Below are 18955 nucleotides of genomic sequence, written 5' to 3'. Positions count from 1 at the left end.
TGTATTGGATGCCATGTTTTCTCCTTACTATAATAAATCATATAGGGCTGTACCAAAGATTTTCTTTGGTCTAGGCCGAGAGTTGATGGGGTAAGGGCAATGACTTTGGAATCAGATCTTAGCTGAAGTCCAGAAATTGAAACTTAATGGCTGACTGGTCTTGTGCAAGTTATTTAGCCTCACTGAGCTTCAGTTTCCTCTTCTCTGGAGACGTCATGCTTAACAACAGGGCCACCGAGCAGGTTGTTCACTGCCTAAGAGCACTCAGCTAAGGGGGGTGTAGGGGTTGAAAGTCAGCCAGAATTTTGCTATTTAAGTCATACACCACCCCCCAAGTGGACATCAACCACCATAAATAAAGGCACACAAAATTCTGTAAAAGTTAATAGTAGCCTTGCTTAACTAAGTCCTGCTATCCAATAAGATGTCAACAAATAGTAGTTATTATCATCATGATCATGGTCATCTTCTCTGACTGTAACGATGAACAGTTGGTTTTTATAAATACCATATCCTAATGGCCTGAGGATAAAACCTATCTCCTTCCCTCCAATTAAGGATGTAATGAACTTATACTATATTAAAGCATTAGGAATGGTGAGAGAATTCAGAGTAAGACAATAAACCCTTTTAAAGGTCAAGGACTGCAGGCTTTGAACTTGAGGTGTGACAAGCAATTCAAAGAGTCCCGAAAAGAGGTGAACTCTTCTGATTTTGAGTAACAGATCCATTTGTTCATCACAACGGCCATTTTCAAGCTAATCGGATAATGGATTGGGCTGCACTGGGAATCTTTTCCACATCATTAGTGGCTGCTCCCTTTTGTCCCAGGCTTCCTGCTTATTCTTATGGCAGTAGATGCTGACACCCTCACCGCCATTAACTATTATTCACATTGTACTGACTACTATCCACACCCAGAAGTTCCTTATACTGTGTGCTTCTGGCTCATGCAACTTTTGTCTTAAAAGTATTGCATTATGCACAAATAATTAAGATTGTCATAAATTTAATTTGTGATATTTGAATTCTTAGATATTTTTCCTGATTATTAAAGACAAATACCTTCAAAAGAAGGCATAATCTTGAAGAAATATGTAAATCTCAAATATTTAGTTTTAAAATAAGAACTGAGAAAAAGTATGTCTTTTTTAAAAAAAATTTCCCTTGAAATGACTGCTTCTGAGAATTACAACTCCTATACAGTCTGTGGGGAATTTGTTTCCATGTATTGAGAGTCTCAAGTTTACTCCAATTCCCTTTTATGGTTTTACTGATTTTCTTGTGTGTGTGCCAGGTCTAATAAACCCAACTCTGATTATAGAGGGTACACTTAAAAAGGGGTAGAAGCACTGAGTGAGGAGGCTCTAGGAGCCACATTCAGTAGACTGAGTGTCTGTGGTTTCTGAAATCACTAAGGATCGTTAACAAATGGCATATTTCATATGACTACCCAGGCAGTGTTTAGAGGCCCATATTTCCTTACCAGTAGTGAATAAACAAGGAGGCATAATCCAGCATTGATTTTGTAACATCCTACAAGATGTGTGGGGTCCAAAAAAAGATAGGCAAACTCAATTTGACAGCAGCCCTTTGAGAGCACTTTCACATGTGCCAAATGACTTCCTTTCTCAGTAATCTCATACCCATCAAAATGTAGCTTGCTTTCTAGGCTTCTCTATTAACTGCTGAAATATTGTTCTTAAAAAAAAGGCTTTTAGAACTACTATTTTATAAACTCGTAGAGCAGTGTTTCCCAACCTGTGTTCTGAGGAGCACCTATATCAGAATTACGTGCTGGCTTATTAAAATGCAAATTCCAAGGCACCACCCTGAACCTATTGTTTACATAATCTTAGGGTAGGGTGAGGGACCCTGCATTTTAACAGCATCCCCAGATGATTCTAACATGGCTCAAGAACTTCTAAGAAATGATAGTAGCTTCCTGGTAGATGACAGGAATAGGCCACACAATATCCAAAATAGTAAAATGGCAAAACCAATAGTGGGAAAAAAATTGTTATGAACTTTCCATAAAATTAAAGAATAGGATGGCAGTATAAGATCATATGGTGAAGTAAGTCAGAAAGAGAAAAACAAATATCGTATACTAACACATGTATATGGAATCTAGCAATATGGCGCTGATGAACCTACTTGCAGGGCAGCAATGGAGACACAGAGAATAATAGACGTATGGACGTGGCTAGGGAGGAGGGGCAAGGAGAAGGTGGGACCTATGGAGAGAGCAACGTGGATACATTCCCATATGCAAAATAGGTAGCCAATGGGAATTTGCTATATGACTCGGGGAACTCAAACTGGGGCTCTGTAACAACCTAGAGGGGTAGGATGGGAAGGGAGGGGGGAGGAATGTTCAAGTGGGAGGGGACATGGATAAACCTATGGCTGATTCATGTTGATGTTTGCTAGAAACCAACACAATACTGTAAAACAATTTTCCTTCAATTAAAAATAATAAACTTTTTTTTAAGTTAAAAAAAAAGATCATATGGATGTCCTTGATTTAGGTTAATAGAGTTACAGGGAAAAAAAATGCTCAGAATCAATGTTTGTGGAATTTGGCTTATTTATTGTTCATCAGTGAAACAAAAATTCTAAGGCCACCTGCTAAGAGGGTAACCTGTTCAATAGTTCTGAGAAGTTACGTATGGTCACCTTTGGGTCCCTTATGGGAACCTACCAAATAATACTGGCCCACACTTGCCCAGTAATGACTGATAGGGACCAATGGGAAAAGGTCAGGTGTGGTAGGAATGAATGGAGAGAGCTGCTCAATCTTATTCTTGAACATTGAATAAAAAAGGGTTCCATACACTCTTCCCATGCTGGTCCCATGCTGTCAACTCATTTCTATGATGTCATGGATACGTGTTACTGATATCTGACTGTAGGATGTTAGATGGTTTTAAAGGTTGAGTGCTTTTCTGCACTGCCTGGACTTTGTAGAGCTGTGAGGAAAGCTGGGGGAAAATAGATGTGACATACTTGTTTTGGGGCTTCCCTGGTGGCTCAGGCAGTAAAGAATTTGCCTGCAATCCAGGAGACCTGGGTTTGATCCCTGGGTCAGGAAGATCCCCAGGAGAAGGGGATGGCTACCCACTCCAGTTTTCTTGCCCGGAGAACCCCATGGATAGAGCAGCCTGGCAGGCTACAGTCTATAGGGTCGCTCAGTTGGATATGATTGAGTGACTAACACTTTCACTTTCACTTTCATACCTGTATCAGCTCTGTGATAAGAAAAGTCATCTTGTTTGAGCTGTACAAGTTGCATGCATACATGCTCAGTCGCTTCAGTTGTATCTAATTCTGCGACCCCATGGACTGTAGCCCCACCAGGTTCCTCTGTCCATGGGGTTCTCTAGGCAAGGATACTGGAGTGGGTTGCCATTCCTTTCTCCAGGGAGTCTTCCCAACTCAGGGGTCAAACCCGTGTCTCCTGTGTCTCTTGCACTGCAGGCAGATTCTTTACTGCTGAGCCACCAGGGAAGCCTGCCATAAGTTGCATATGTGTTAGCCATTGTCTCACCTGTATGCATGTACATTCTTGGTTGTTTAAGAGCATTCTAAGGAGTGTCTATACTGTTTTTGTAGAATTATTTAATAAAAACTCCATCTGTTGCGGTTGAACACTTGGCCTCAAACCTTTTGGCAATAAATAGTTTTACAGTGTCTGCATTGGAAGTTTTACCTGTAACATATCCACTATAACACTGTATCTGATATATATATACATACACACAGAATATCTCACTCTCTGTTAAATAAAATGATCTCTCATAGTACTTTTGGGAAGAACTTATTTAAGAAAATACTGCTTAAACAAAGAATATACTTGGCACAAAGATACACTGAAAATGCCATCATATGAATCCCTTTTTTCTCTTAAAATGAATTATTGTGAATTCATTAATTTGGCTTGTGTCACCACTTGCCTAAGAAAAATTTTACTAAAAATTTTCTATGAAGATACAAAATTGGTCATTTGCTTATTTGGCAAATATTTATTGACTATCTATAGCATAGGCTACCCACTCCAGTATTTTTGGGCTTCCCTTGTGGCTCATATGGTAAAGAATCTGCCTGCAATGCGGGAGACCTGGGTTGGATTCCCGGGTTGGGAAGATCCCCTGGAGAAAGGAAAGGCTACCCACTCCAGTATTGTGGCCTAGAGAATTCCATGGATAGCCCATGGGGTCACAGAGAGTTGGATATGACTGAGTGACTTTCACTTTCACTATTGTGTGCGAGGGGCTGAGGAGGGGGGCTCCCTCCATAGAACTTGTTTATTAGAGGAAACAGACACTAGTCAGACAATCAAGGCAAACATCAACCAAACAAACTAACAACGACAAAAAACAAGATGACAGGTATAACAAGTATTTTAAGGAGAGGTCTGAAATACTTTGAGGACCTTAGCATTAGTCAGGAGGTTACAGAAAGCTTCCCTAAGGCAGTGAATCTGAGTTGTAATGGGAAAGTTAATATCTACATTAACTAGGTGATGAGGGGAGAAAGGGTGATTCTAGCAGGAGAACAAGAGATCCAAAAGCCCAGGGCAGGAGGAAGTGTGGTAAGTATAAGAAACTGAAAGGAGGTCTTTCTGGCCAGAATGGTGAGGCACTGGGGACAAATGAGGCTGGAGAGGCTAGGAGAGGGCATTGCATGTGAGGCTGTCGGGCGCTGGATGTGGAGTTTGGTTTTTAAGAGCTGTGGGAAGCCATTGTAAGGTTTTATACAGAGAGTGGTGCCAGGATTTGGGCTTTGAAGAGGTCATTCTGGCCATAGTGTGGCAAGGGGGTTGGACGGTCCAAGTAGTTCAGTCAGGAGGCTACTGCCATTATTTTAGGCAAGAGGTGATGGTAGTGCAATGAAGAGAGGTGGACAGAGTTAAAAGCACCTGAGAAGGGAAATCCAAATACTGGGTGACAGGCTGGATACGGGTGGGGAGAGGCAACTGGGTGTTTGGCTGATGCCTCAGAACGAGTGATATTATAATTACTCAAGTGGGGAATGCTGAAAGAAAGTCAGGTGGGTTTTTTTTTTTTTTTTTTTTTTTAGGGGGAAGGGTGGGACATTTATGAGTTTTAATTTAAATGAACTGAGTTTGAGGTGTCTTTGAATTATCAAGCAGGAAGAGTCAAGCAGAGAAGGGCAGATACCCGTTTGAGAGTTTTGTCACAGAAGCAGTTACTAAAGCCACAGACCCGTGGAGACTGACTAGGGAGAGAGTTATGGTGATGGGAAAAAATGCGCACTGATAATGAATAGCTGGATAGAGGAAGGTGGGCCCAGAAAGGAGGTTGAGAAGGGGTGTCTAGAGTAGGAGGGTCACTGAAGGATGCTGTGTCACAGAAGGTATAGGGAGAAATGCTTGAGGAAGGAGGAACTGGCCAACGGAATTGAACACTGCTAAAGGCGAGTGACACAAGGACTGAAACATATCCAGTCCTGGAACCTGCATGACTTGAATGACCATAGAGATAATGGGCTGAGAGGCCAGATTAGAAAGGGTCGAGTCAAGAGGAGCAGGAGGCAAGGAAACACAGGGTGAACAGTGACGACTCTTCTGGCTTTAAAGAGGAGGCGAGAGAGAGGCAACAGGTGAAGAGAAAGGAGATGTTAAGCCAGTTGAAGGTGTTTAAGAGCCCATGGGAGTTTAAGTTGGAGGAAGAAGAGCTCTTTTAAGAGATCTTAAGTGCTTTAATTTAAAAAAACTATGTAAAAATTCTTTAAATCAATGTCACTGTAAATCTGTACAGTGATAGGAACTGATATATTCACTCTGGTCTGCCTTTCTAAAGCATGCTTCTTCTCCTTGGTATTTTGGCCTGACTCAGCTTAGTCTCTTGGTGTAAAAAGACACATTTCAATGCCTGATGATTTGTTTCTGGAAAACCACAGGGTGACTCATGCTTTGCTGCAAGTATACTTTCACTCTCTCAAGATAAGATTGTTGTTGACCCAATTTGGAAAGGCAGAAGGATTGATAGTGATGCTGGTTGAAAAATAGAAATTAACCCCTGAAGGGTATTAGGCTACTTAGCTTATGTCCCATAGAGGCTCACAGGTTATCAGCAAGTTTACTATGAAGTCTGTGTATACGTGTGTATTGAAACCTTTTGGTCAAATATCAAAATTGGGTATCCACATGGTGTTGAAGTTTTGTACACAGCAACATTTCTTCTCATAAACATTTACTTTGCAAAAGTTGCTATTTCAAGGTTTCAGTTTAGTAAGCTGTTTCATTTTTTTTATTTTTGAGAAGGAATTAGATTTTAAAGTTATGTTTCAAAACAAATCTTATTTCTCCTATTGGCATTCATTACACGATCCATGAATTATTCCATCATCCATTTATATGCCAAGTACTTGTTGAACACTACCGTGTGCCAGATACTGGGTAGGGCATACAAAGAATAATAATGTATGGTTCTTCCTCCTCTAGTTTATTGTCTAGTGGAGGAGATTGATGACAACACACCGTGTATACTATAGATGGTGTAGAGAACAAAAGGACAGAGAGGAGGGAATTTATTCTGTCGGGGTGATTTGTCCATGTTTGCCAATGTATATACACATATGTGCGTGTGTGTGTCTATGTGTGAAAGAGAGGGAGAATGTGAGCATGGGAAAAGCTTAACAGAGAGTCATAGAACAGGCAATGGGAAGAGTGGAAAGGGAAAAGATTTCAGGATAAGGATAGTAACTTATTTGAGGTGCTGAGCAGGTATTTGTTTTGTCATTATGTAATTCAAAGTATCTTTGAAAAATAGGCTGGGGTTTAATTTTACCTGCTGGGTCATTAACAATATATATGTGTGAAGATGTGAAGTTATCCTGCCCAACACTGCACTGGTTTTGGCTCTCCAACTATGTTTAGCATGGAAGACAACATGCCCATATATTGTAGGAGGGAAGGCATCATAAGACAAACCCAGCCACTGTATAAATCCAAAGTGGGTTTTCTTATGTCACCCATAAAGTTCTGTGAAAGTTGGCACTAAAATTAAATGGAAAACTTTCATGTTAATGGGCCCACAAGGCTATTTACGTCCTACTAGCTGAGGCCTCAGAGATGATCTCATTTAGCCCATTTTTATGTTGGCGTCTGGAGTGGAAAGCCATCTAGCCTAGGCTGAAGGTGTTCAGCAAAGGAGAGCCACCTTGCTGGTACCAGCTGATAGTGTTTGGAGAAAATCTTTTGACAGAGGCCCTTCTCACCCTAATAGCATTTTGAAATCATCTCTATTTGCCCCCATGTGATATAATGGACAGGATGTTCTTGTAACACAAACATTTGAAATCAAGTTCTAAAGAGGAATCATGATGGATGGTTGAGGTCTATCTGAAAAAAATTCTTTCATTCTCTTTTATAGCCTAAGGAGACCTCCTACGGACAATCACATTCAGTGTCTCAATATCCAGTGACTAAGACCCAGGCAAGCGCTCAGATCTACAAGTGCCAAAGATGCAAGTGCCAAGACCAGGACGTCCCTGAGTTGCTTTCTGCAGGGTGTAAGAACAAAGGCATCCCGTGTGTCTCAAGAAACAAGAGTGGAAGTGATGATTTAGTTCCTCCTCTTCCTTTAAAAGAATGTGACTGAATAGGCAGCCAGATGTGTTCTAGGACAGTCCAGCTGACTATGTGTTCTAGGACAGTCCAGCTGACTAACTCTTACTGTTAACAGGCACGAGCAGTTCCAGGACACAAGGACTACTGATAGAGGGATTTGTTTGGTTTTCCAGAAATAGATCCTGTTCTGTTCGATCTGTTTGCTCAATCTCTATTCTCTCATTCATGTGGGCTTGATGGGATTGACAACACACACTGGCAGGCAAGTCTCTGAGGATTTTTGAGTTATTTCAGGAACTTTCTAACCTTCTACTCTGTGCTTTTATAAAACGATGATCAGAAACTGAATCAGCAACTGGAGGAATTGGAAATAGCTTCTATGTAATCATGTCCTACATGTAATCAGGACATGATTCCAGCACATTCCCATCCCAAACCCCTGCTTGTGTTTGAGAGGATCAAGTCATCAGAGAGGTGGCTCACTCCTTGATCTTTCCAATATATTATAATATTATGAAATAATTGTTCTTGCAATTTTCAACATTCCATGCCTTTAACTTGGATTTGCCCTAGAGATTGAAATTTCAGGCTCAAGAATTGACCTGGATTAAAATGCTAAAGTACTTGACCTCTCTCTGTTTCAGTGTCTTAATCTGAAAAATGGACTCAATAATGGTGAAAAAAATGCATGTAAGACAGAGCACATAATTAGCATGATAAATGCTAGCAATTATAATTTCAGGACCTTTATACTTTTCTAGCATTTAGTTTCCTCTGACTTCACACCCAACTGGATAAAATATATATTTTGTTGAATACCAAAACAGTAAACTTGTGTGAATTTCTGTGTGCTGATAGTGGAGCTGATGGGAAGATGACTGGGAGTTGATGGGGTGATGTGACCTCTACTCAAGGAGGGGAATGTCCTTAAAGTGACCATGGAAGCCAGCTGATTTGTTTTCAGTTTCTGAAGTCCCATAGTTTAGTCTATACATTATTAAGAAGGATTTATATTTCAGGATGTCCTTCCTAGAAGTCTAACTGAAATTTTCTAGTTGTCTCATGTTTTGTTCCCCATTTATGGAGACACATTAAAAAAAATACAGGAACAATGAATATTTGAGAACAAGGTACCTTTTGCCAATACCTTAAAAAAAAACCAAATGCAATTTTTTCAGCCTTTTGTCTTAGACTCCAATTCTCTCTCTTTAGACGTCTTCCTCCTTGAGCCTGACAGGGCACCTGGGCCCTGCAGGAGTGCTAATCAAACCAGAACAGGAATAGTACTTAGGAGCTCAGACAGTCAGGGAAGTAGACTCTGATGTGCACACAATGACTTCTCTCAATGAGCAAAAAAGCACCAATCTCCATTTACCAGACTCAAAATGCACTGGGTATGATATAGTGATATATTTGATATTATTAACACATAATCACAATAGACCTGGAACATTTAATATTCAAGTTGTATTTGACTTTTCTATTTCTAAATATTATTCATCCATTGACTCACTCAACAGGTATTTATTGCATGCTAAAAACAAGGAAGTATGCTAGATTTTTCTATATATGTCTGGCCCTAAATGGATTATGAACCCTTTTAGAGCAGAGACATTGTACCTTTTTCCTGTTTTATCTCAAGGTTTAGCCTGTTGAAGACATTCAACCAACACAGCAAACATGCACTTCATAAATGAAAAATGGGATGCAAGTTCTATGCTGCCTGTGCATAAACAAATAACAAAATATTTATTCCTATGTCTTGATCATCTTTAAACTTATAATTTAAGCAGAATACAAATGCAAATATACTTCCTATGATTAATATATGTCAGCAGTATTATGTCAGACCTTTCACTTGGATTAAACATATAATTTATATGCTATATAAAAATAAGAAAACTAGATCAACTTATAAAAACTTTTCAGGGAGTTTTTGGTGAAAATAGTAACTTAAAATAGGATTTCTCTCAGACCAAAATCCCTTTTCATAAAGCAAAAGGAAATAAGCAAAGAAATCTAAAAGTTTTAGGCGCCGAACATTTTGATTCAATATGTTCTGCTATAAAATATTTGGCCTTGTTTGAATTTTTATTGCTATATGTTCTCAGTCTATATTTAACTGTGAGAAACACAAATAAGAACGAGTGAATGTGAAAAATGTTCTTTTTAAGTCATGGCAGTGAATTTGAGAAAACATATATTAAAGGAACACTTTGTGGTTTTAACTTGCAGCCCCTTTCCTGAGCCTCCCTTGGTCAGATATGATTTAATGTTTATTGAACTAAGGACTCAGCTTACTTGGAATGAAATCCTTAAGGGCCCCTCAGAACCACCTCAGATAAGTCCCTTACTTCACCATGATCTCAAATAAGGTTTCTTTTATGCCCTCTTTTTCACAGGTGAAATAAGGTCTAATTAGAAAGTTTCATAATGGGGACATTCAATTCATCAATTCTTTCTTTGCTCAAATTAAGTTTTTAAAAATCAGTGTGTTCACTCTGGCATCAACTCAATCTCAGTCTGTAATCAGCCAACAATCTGTGCCTCATGAAGGCTGCCATCTTAACTGCCAGTTTCTTCCACCCATACTGTCTCTGTGGGGGTAATACATTCTATTTGGTGCCTCTGCGTGAGGTCCTCAAATTTCCATGTGGCCAAAATAAACACTTTTTTTTCAGTTCAGTCTCAACTTCTTGGCTGAGCAACAGGACAGACTTGCCACAATGCATGATCTTTCAGATGCCCAAAATCCCAGTTCAAGGAATGGGTACAGATGGTATGACCAACAGCTCTCTAGAGGATGGCTCATCTACAAAGTGGTTTGTGTCCAGCAGTGTTTCAACACCATTCTCTTGGTCTACACTTCAGTTCCTGAGCCATGTCAATGTTGAGAACTCTATCACATTGATGGTAAAATATTCCATTCCCAAAGGCAGCCTACCTAACTCTGTGAAGATTAGACTTTTTATCAACCTATGTCCACTGGTTAAACTGGGGCAAGTGTAACCAGGAGATAGCATGGAGACATGGTTAAGTGCATGGGCTCTGGGGTCAGACTGGGTTCAATCCATCCACTGATAACTTATTACCTGTGTGACCTCAGGCAGTTCCCAAATCCCTCTGTGCCTCAGTTGCCCCATCAGTAAGATAGATACGTGCTTCAGTCGTGTCTGACTCTGTGCGACCCCATAGATGGCAGCCCATGAGGCTCCCCCGTCCCTGGGATTCTCCAGGCATGAACACTGGAGTGGGTTGCCATTTCCTTCTCCAATGCATGAAAGTGAAAAGTGAAAGTGAAGTCGCTCAGTCATGTCTGACTCTTAGCAACCCCATGGACTGTAGCCTACCAGGCTCCTCCGTCCATGGGATTTTCCAGGCGAGAGTACTGGAGTGGGGGGCCATCAGTAAACTGGAGATAATATTAGTACTAGCCTTATGAGATTATTGTGAAGGTTAAATGAGATACTTGACACGTTTAGTGTAGGGCTTGGCACATATTGACTAACAATGATTATTTTTAGGCAAGTCAGTAGACCAAGTTCCTTGTGCAGCATAAAGGAAGGCGAAGGGTAAATAACCAGATATGAAATTATTTCTCAAATAACTCCTTACTCTTTAAGTGTCTCATTTTTCACCCAGCTCAATCATCAAGCAAAAATATTAAGGGAGATGAGGAGGTCTGTGAAACCACTCACTCATTTAAGTGTGGTCTCATTTCTTTGGGGTTCTTGAGAGGATGTTTGTTTTTCTCTAACCCTCAGGGTCACTGGGGTTGAAATGAAGAATGTTATTGGGGTAAGATGGCCAGTATCACTTTCTTGATAGCCATATAGATGTGGGCATTGTTTTCTTGTTCATTTCTGGTTTATGTTTCTCTCTGTTCCAACATCTTCTCTTTTCCTCACTCCCACTTTCGTGAGATACCTTTGTCAGCACAAAGCAGAGGCAGTCAGGCACACCTCTATGCATTATTCCAACTTAGGATGTTTATGCAAGAAGAAAGCCAACCAGGGTGGGGTTCCTGCAACCCTGGCAACCCCAGGGGCACACGTGGTTCTTAGCAGCCAGGGGAGGGTGGGGTCTCTCACCGGTTGCTCTCTCAGGGTTGTTGCACATGAAGCACTGCCACGCTCCTGCTGCTTCACTGAAGCCAAACACATCGAAGAACCTCACTTCTTCTAGATGGAGCTGAACCTGGTCCAGATCCTGTTTTGGGAACACAAAGCACAAAGAACATAAGTGTGTCTGCCTGCCACGCAGCACTCTGAGACTGGGCAAATGGGATGTGGACACAGGACAGCCAGGGCTCGGATTCAGTGCTTATGACAAGAAGGGAGCATGGAGAAAACCTCTCATGGCCCATCTTAGAAAAGAGCAGCTAGTTCAAACTCTTCTAAGAGAGTTCTTACTCTTAAACACAGAGGGTGGCCAGCATGGGCCCCAGGGCTGCTCTTTGAGGGAGTGCCAAGTCAGAGCCTGAAGTGGCCCAGAATTTTCATGCATCTAACCACAGCTCAAGAATTTCTAAAAAGCTGGGATATTCGAGTGGCAATGCTGTCGAAACGAATGCTTCTGGGGATTTGTCTTTTATTTACACTTCACATGGAATTGAGAATCAATTATCCATATCAAAAAATTATTTTTATTAGGTTGGCTTCACAGGGGGCTGATGGAAATGTGTAGGGGTGTTTAATCCCTTAGCCCTTGGCTCCAGTTCTGTTTTAGTTTCATACTTTATCTTAAAATTGGATGTAAACTTTGCATTTTCTAGTCCATAATATGGCTGCATTGGTTTTAATGGAAAATAATGCCATAATCTGTAAATTAATTAACTTTTCCCCTCTAAATGGTTGAGTAGAACTGACACACTGAGAAGACCACCCTGTTTTATGTGCCCTATGGCATCCTGCCAAAGTGTTCCTATTTAAGAGGCACAGGAGAGAGGTTCCATTACACTGTAAATGGATGGAAAACTATTAGCCTAACCAAATTAAATAGCTCTACTGTCCTCCTGAGGCTCTCCTATTATGTAAATGACTTGTAGCCTCTGCTATAGGGTGGCCAGAACTGCACTCTTACAAAGTTGCTTTCCTAAGTGGGGTTTACTGTCTTTGCTGGCCTCGCACATGCCCAGTTGACTTATCTGTTTGTCTTCTATTGAGCTGTGATTGTATTTCCTTTCCTCTGGTCCACACTCTCATCTTGTACCCATAGTAACAGCTCTCAGCATGCCCAAGAGCTAGGGGATGGGGGCACTGGTAGCACCGCTTATGGTGGATCTAAAATAGGGAAGACCCTGAAGCTCTCAGGTCTGCTTTTCTTGACACAGGAGACAGGTATGCTGAACTCAGCTCCTTGAGAGCAGAAACACATCTACTGTGTTCACAAGTTGCATTCCCAGCATCTAGTCCAACATCAGGAATGGGTGAACATCACTGGTTTGCAGGCCCTGTGCAAAGTTTCTCAATGAGCTATATGAACAGTATTATGAAAATTTAAAGGGGATTCATTCTGTAGAACATTTACCTTCACTGGGACAAAAACCCAATGAAGGCAGGGACTTTGTTTTATTGGCTGCTATAATGTTAGCACTAAAGACATGCAAGCATTAAATAAATATTTGTGGGATAATGAAAAGCATAAACTGGGACTAGAAATGAGTACCTCTCAGCACCCTTTATTAAGACTGCTATGGTTTGTGCTCTGGAACTGGACATGTTGGCAGCTCACAATGCTGAATACAGCTTTTTGAGTTGTTAACCTTTAATATCATATTTTAGGTATTCCAACAGGCACTGTTTATAAAGAAATGTTTTTAAAGAATGATTTTGAATGTGTTCAATAGAAAAAAAGGCGGTTTTATTAAAAAGCGTATTTCCAAGATAAAGACTGAAGAAGCACCTGGGAATCTTACAGGTTTCAAAGGATGAAATCCATATTAAAATTTATGGGGAAAAAGCAGATGTTCATAAATATCAGTTTCAAAACTGCTAAGTCTCTGAAGTCTATACTTGGCCATTGGTATGCATATCGTTTCTCTCTTTCCCACACAATTAAGGATCAATTTTTCATTCACCACAAGCACTGCTAGCAAACAAAGTACTTAAAATAATACTTCAGGGTTCCTTTATTTGTCCTGTTGTGAGACCAGAAATATCCCAGGTTGTTGCTCATAATTCACATTTGTCTTGGCAAAAAGTTACTTTCAAAGTTTAAGACAGATGGCAAGTAACATCCCAGTCTTCAAGTTCTCAAGTCAAAAGCAAATTTTTTCAGAGGATTTAAGTGTTGTGCAAAGAAGACTGAGTGAAGAAGGTAGATGGTAATTCTATGAACTGCTGAAGTTGGTAGTAACAGTCAACTTTGAATAGACAGACAAACGAAACACAGGTAATTCCAAATATTGGTGGAAAATCAAAGCACAATAAATCACAAAACAAACAAACACAAGCCATTCAACTAGAGATACCTAAATTTTTGGAATTTTGATTTCTTAAGTGTGATCGAGGTCATTATTTCTCTCTCCTACTTATTTTCTTTACCCTCCTGTGTCCTATAGCTTCCCCAGGCCTTGCCTAGGATTTGTGATGTGCTAAGTGGGCTTCTCTGGTAGTTAAGACCCTAAAGAATCCACCTGCAATGTGGAAGACCTAGGTTCAATCCCTGGGTTTGGAAGATTCCCCTGGAGGAGGGCATGGCAACCCATTCCAGTACTTTTGCCGGGAGAATCTCATGGACAGAGGAGCCTGGTGGGCTACAGTCCATGGGGTCGCAAAGAATCGGACACGACTGAGTGGCTAAGCACAGCACAGCAAGGTGCTTCAGTTGTGTCCGACCAACTCTTTGAGATCCTGTGGACTATAGCCTGCCAAGCTGCTCTGTCCATGGGATTTTCCAGGCAATACAGGAGTGGGTTGCCATTTCCTTCTCCAGGGGATCTTCCCAACCAAGGGATTGAACCCGCATCTCTTATGTCTCCTGCATTGGTAGGTGAGTTCTTTACCGCTGGCGCCACCTGGGAAGCCCAGGATTTGCTATATGGCTTCTTCTTTTTTTTTTTTTAAAGACAAGAGAACCAAAATTGATTTGTTTAAAGAATTGCAACCTTCATTTAAGCAACTAGCCTCTAGAAGAGTAATTTTATATCAAGATAGGGTCATTCCTTGAATATTTCCATTCAATGGCATTGGACACACCCTAGGGTGACCTTTCAATAATTCCCATCTCCTGGTGTTCATCTCTTTGTATAACCCATTTCTCTTAAGTGTGGGAAAGACCTGTAACTTGTTTTTAACCAAGAATATGGCAATGGTGATAGGATATTAATCTCATGATTATATTATTATGTATCCCTGCTCACCCTCTCCCCCAACACACACACACACACAAAACCAATCTTGCCAGCAAATACATAGAGAAACTCCCCTGCTGGCCTTGAAGAAGAAAGCTGTCATGTTGTGAACTGCCTATGGAGAGGGCCATGTGGCTGGCAATTGTGGGTGGCTGCTAGGACCTAGTGGCAGCCTTCAGACAACAGCCAGTAACAGAGCCAGTCCTTTAGTCCTATGACCCTCCACCAAATTTCTCCCAGCACCCTGAGCAAGCCTGGAAATGGAAAGCTGACCCTTTCCATTCGATGAGAAACACAGCTCCCTGAGTGAGAACACAGCCTGGTCAATACCTTGATTGCAGCCTTGTGAGACCATGAGTGGAGGACCCAGCAACACCACAAGCAGACTCCTGATGTTGTTTTAAGCTGCTAGGTTTGTAGTAATTTGTTATGCAGTTTTGGGCATCAATACCTAGACTACATTGTGAAGAAGAGGAGAAGGTGACACTCTTGGCCAATATTCAATGAAAATGATGCTTCTACTTAGAGGGGTCACATTCTTTCAAGTACACCCCAGATCAGGCCTCAATAAAACTCAAAGGATATTGAAGTCTGTATTATTTCTGTTGACTTAAATAAAAAGATACATAATCATAGTAAACATGCACTAAGAAGGATTTTCTTGATAATCATTGTCTAATTCAAGAGGGATAAAAGCCTATGAAGGGAAAAATGATGTTTCTGAACAGCTGATTAAGCAAATATTTCTCCAGGTTTAGGGAAAGAAAAACTTAACGGGAGTAGGAATTTGGAAAACTATATAAAAAGTCTTTTGTGAAGCTCCCTAGAGGAAAACTACACCAGCCAGTTTGAAAAGATGAGTGGATATTTACAACATCGTTTTGATGACAGTGACAGCATGAGTTAATGCCATGGATTCTGTAAAAGTGCAAAGTGGCCTCTCCATCTTAGAATGTGGTCTATGTACTGGGAGAGGGGATTGGGAAACAATTTTCCAGAAATCAGTGAAAGCATACATCTGGAAGAACTTTGGCTTCTGGCACATTTAAATTCTGTTCTAACAGTATTTTTGCACAGATACAAAACATAGGATTGCCTCATGTGCTCCGTGCACTTATGGTTAATAGGATCAACTCTTGGCACATACTTTAAGCATGTTTTAAGAAATGTAAAGAGTTATTTTTAAAACAATCTTCAATATTTTCACATAATAGTAATGCTTTTTGTCTTTATGGTTATTTCTATTGTACATGTTCTAACTATATGGAGTTTGGGGTGTGAAATAAACTTATTGAGGGAAGAAAATTAATGATTCACCTCTATATTGTTCATCTTTTTATTACTTATGTTGTCCTACATTCTGTAGGCAAACTGTCTTGTAAGAAACACCGTATGTTGAATGAACAAACTAGCAAAAGAGACACTAAAGAATATTTATGCTCTAATTTTAAAAATTTATTTCAATTTCTGAGAAACATCTCTGTTGAATTCAAGTCAAATCCCTTAGTATTAAGAGCACCTGTTGTCAGGAACCAAGGATATATAGATGTAAGAGACCCAGCCCTGTATGCCAAAGACATAAGGTAATCCACTGGGTTCACAGCACTTCTCACAGAGGGAAACTGGAACGCACCTTTATTCGTGTTTGGATGAGGTTATTATTAATCTTCTGATGTGACTTTTTTGGCTCTCAACTGGATTAAAGCACCTTCACAATAAGACTGATTTCTACATGGTTTTGTAGTTTCTGAAATTAATTAGTATAGCACTTTGCCTATAGGAGCTATTCAATGAATTTTTCTAAATTTTTGTTAGTTAAGACACATATCAACAGTAGCATTTAGATTTTCAATTTTCATGTCTATTCAGCATGACCACTAAGCCCTTTTAGAAATACTTATTTTAAAAATAAGTATTATTTTTATTATCTCTATGCATATTAAAAGACACTTGGTCCTTGAAGAAAAGCTATGACAAACCTAGACTGTGTATTTATAAAAAGAGACATCAATTTGCCAACAAAGGTCTGTCTAGTCAAAAATGTGGTTTTTCCAGTCATGTATGGATGAGAGTTGGACCATAAACAAGGCTGAGTGTGGAAGAACTGATGCTTTCAAACTGTGGTATTGGAGAAGACTCTTGAGAATCACCTGGACAGCAAGGAGATCAAACCAGTCAATCCTAAATGAAATCAAACTTGAGTATGGATTGGAAGGACTGATGCTGAAGCTGAAGCTCCAATACTTTGGCCAGCTGATGCAAAGAGCCAACTCATTGGAAGACTCTCTTGCTGGGAAAGATTGAGGGCAGGAGGAGAAGGGAGTGACAGGAGGAGATGGTTGGATGGCATCACCAACTCAATGGACATGAGTTTAAGCAAACTCTGGGAGATAGTGAAGGACAAGGAAGCATGGCATGTAGTACAATGGGTCTCAAAGAGTGGGAGATGACTGAGTGACTGAACAACAACTATGCATGTTATAGGAATTCATTTTATCTAATACTATAAAACAAGCTTTTAGAATAAAATGTAGTAACTGAAGGAGAATGCCTGAATCCATCAATATAGCATGTTGACTGCTTGTTTTCAAGACCTTCAGCTTTTCTGGATCTCCAGTTCTCAGGAGGTATTGGCATCAGGAGTCCCTGGGAAAACTGTTACAAACATCAGATACAGGTCTGCCTCTGAAACTTAACCTTATAAGTCTGAGTTTGGGCCTGGTAATGTGCATTTCTAAACAAGCTCTGCAAGTTATTCTGACATGCACTGACTGGGAAATTAATCCTACACCCCTGGGAATAGAGGCAAGGATGGCTGATTCATCTCCATTAATTGATATTTGAGGAATTTGTCCATCCTCAGTGCATATGTTCATACTTTTCCACAATACTTTGGTTTCATATGACAAAATACACAATCTGGTTGCAAGAGTAAAAATTTCATTCCTGATAATCAGAGACTTTTTTATTCCAAATTTTGCAATATGGAAGGAAGAGTTGAGGCATGAATACTGAACTTGTTGGGACCCATTTGAGACTTGGCAGGAGGTTGAATGTGTGGGGAGGGAGGTGTGCAATGTCTGGAAGACAGACTGAGCAGAAGCAGCAAGGGTGCTGACCTTGAGGAGCTCACAGCGTGTTCCAGTATTCAACACGGATGTCCCATATGTGCTATGTCCCATCGTCTCTCCTTTTTCCATCCCTGATTAGGAAAAGAATTCTAAGTACACGTGAGTATTTGAGGTCAAAGTGGCAAACTTTTTCCTATTACTATAGATCATGAAACAGACTTGACTTCTTATTTTTTGAATCCCAGAGTGTTGGGAAGAACTGAACTGTTTCCTAGCAAGTAGTGACAGTTCTATGGTTCTGGCTTAAAGTGGCTGGAAGAAAGCATTCATGTTTGATTTATTTAAGAGGGTTTTTTTTTTTTAAAGAATTCTTTCATTCAAGAACCAATAAATATGATAGGATATTTGTTTTGATTCAAAAAGTCAAATTTTCACACTCATCTAAGGACAGTAAAAGTGATTTTTTTTTTAACTACAGAAAGGTGGCAGTAAACATGACAAGAGTTTAAATAAAGTAAACTTTTATGGAAAAGTAAATATAAGCATATGGACTGAGTCAAAATAAAGGTGGCACACTGGGTGAAGAGGCTTCGTAAATGTTTGATAAACCCATAATTAATTTATTTAAGGATCCAATTTCTTTTAAACTTTAGTCCTTTAAAGGCAAAGTATCTGTTACCAGAGTGAAAGCAAGGGCAAAAGACTACGACTGTTCAAGTGTCAAGAAAATGTTGGCACATCTAGAGTGTCAGAGCGAACGTAATCACTAGAACTATTATCAATGAAAGCCCACCTTCCCACGGAATCTCCTTTCATACTGGAAAGCAAAAAATTACAGTTATTTACTTTTTTTTCCTAATCAGTGGTTGCCACCTGTATTTAACAACTATGTACTGAGCATCTAGGACTATTATGTATTACTATGTGGTACCA

The 18955-nt window shown here is 40.1% G+C and overlaps 1 protein-coding gene across 5 annotated transcripts in view; it reads right to left on the bottom strand.

Annotated features, from left to right (window-relative positions):
* The window catches only part of VEPH1 (ventricular zone expressed PH domain containing 1), a 276866-nt gene that overhangs the window by 12050 nt on the left and 245861 nt on the right, over positions 1 to 18955 (bottom strand). For all 5 annotated transcript variants that reach the window (XM_059888800.1, XM_010801453.4, XM_005201776.5 and 2 more), the window contains exon 12: positions 11689 to 11806. In XM_059888800.1, coding sequence (XP_059744783.1) covers positions 11689 to 11806 — 118 coding nt within the window. The remainder of the gene's footprint in view (positions 1 to 11688; positions 11807 to 18955) is intronic.

This window comes from Bos taurus, chromosome 1 (assembly GCF_002263795.3).
Source record: "Bos taurus isolate L1 Dominette 01449 registration number 42190680 breed Hereford chromosome 1, ARS-UCD2.0, whole genome shotgun sequence".
Taxonomy (NCBI): domain Eukaryota; kingdom Metazoa; phylum Chordata; class Mammalia; order Artiodactyla; family Bovidae; genus Bos; species Bos taurus.
Note: the sequence above shows the minus strand (reverse complement) of the source record. Positions and strands in the feature narration are given on the sequence as shown.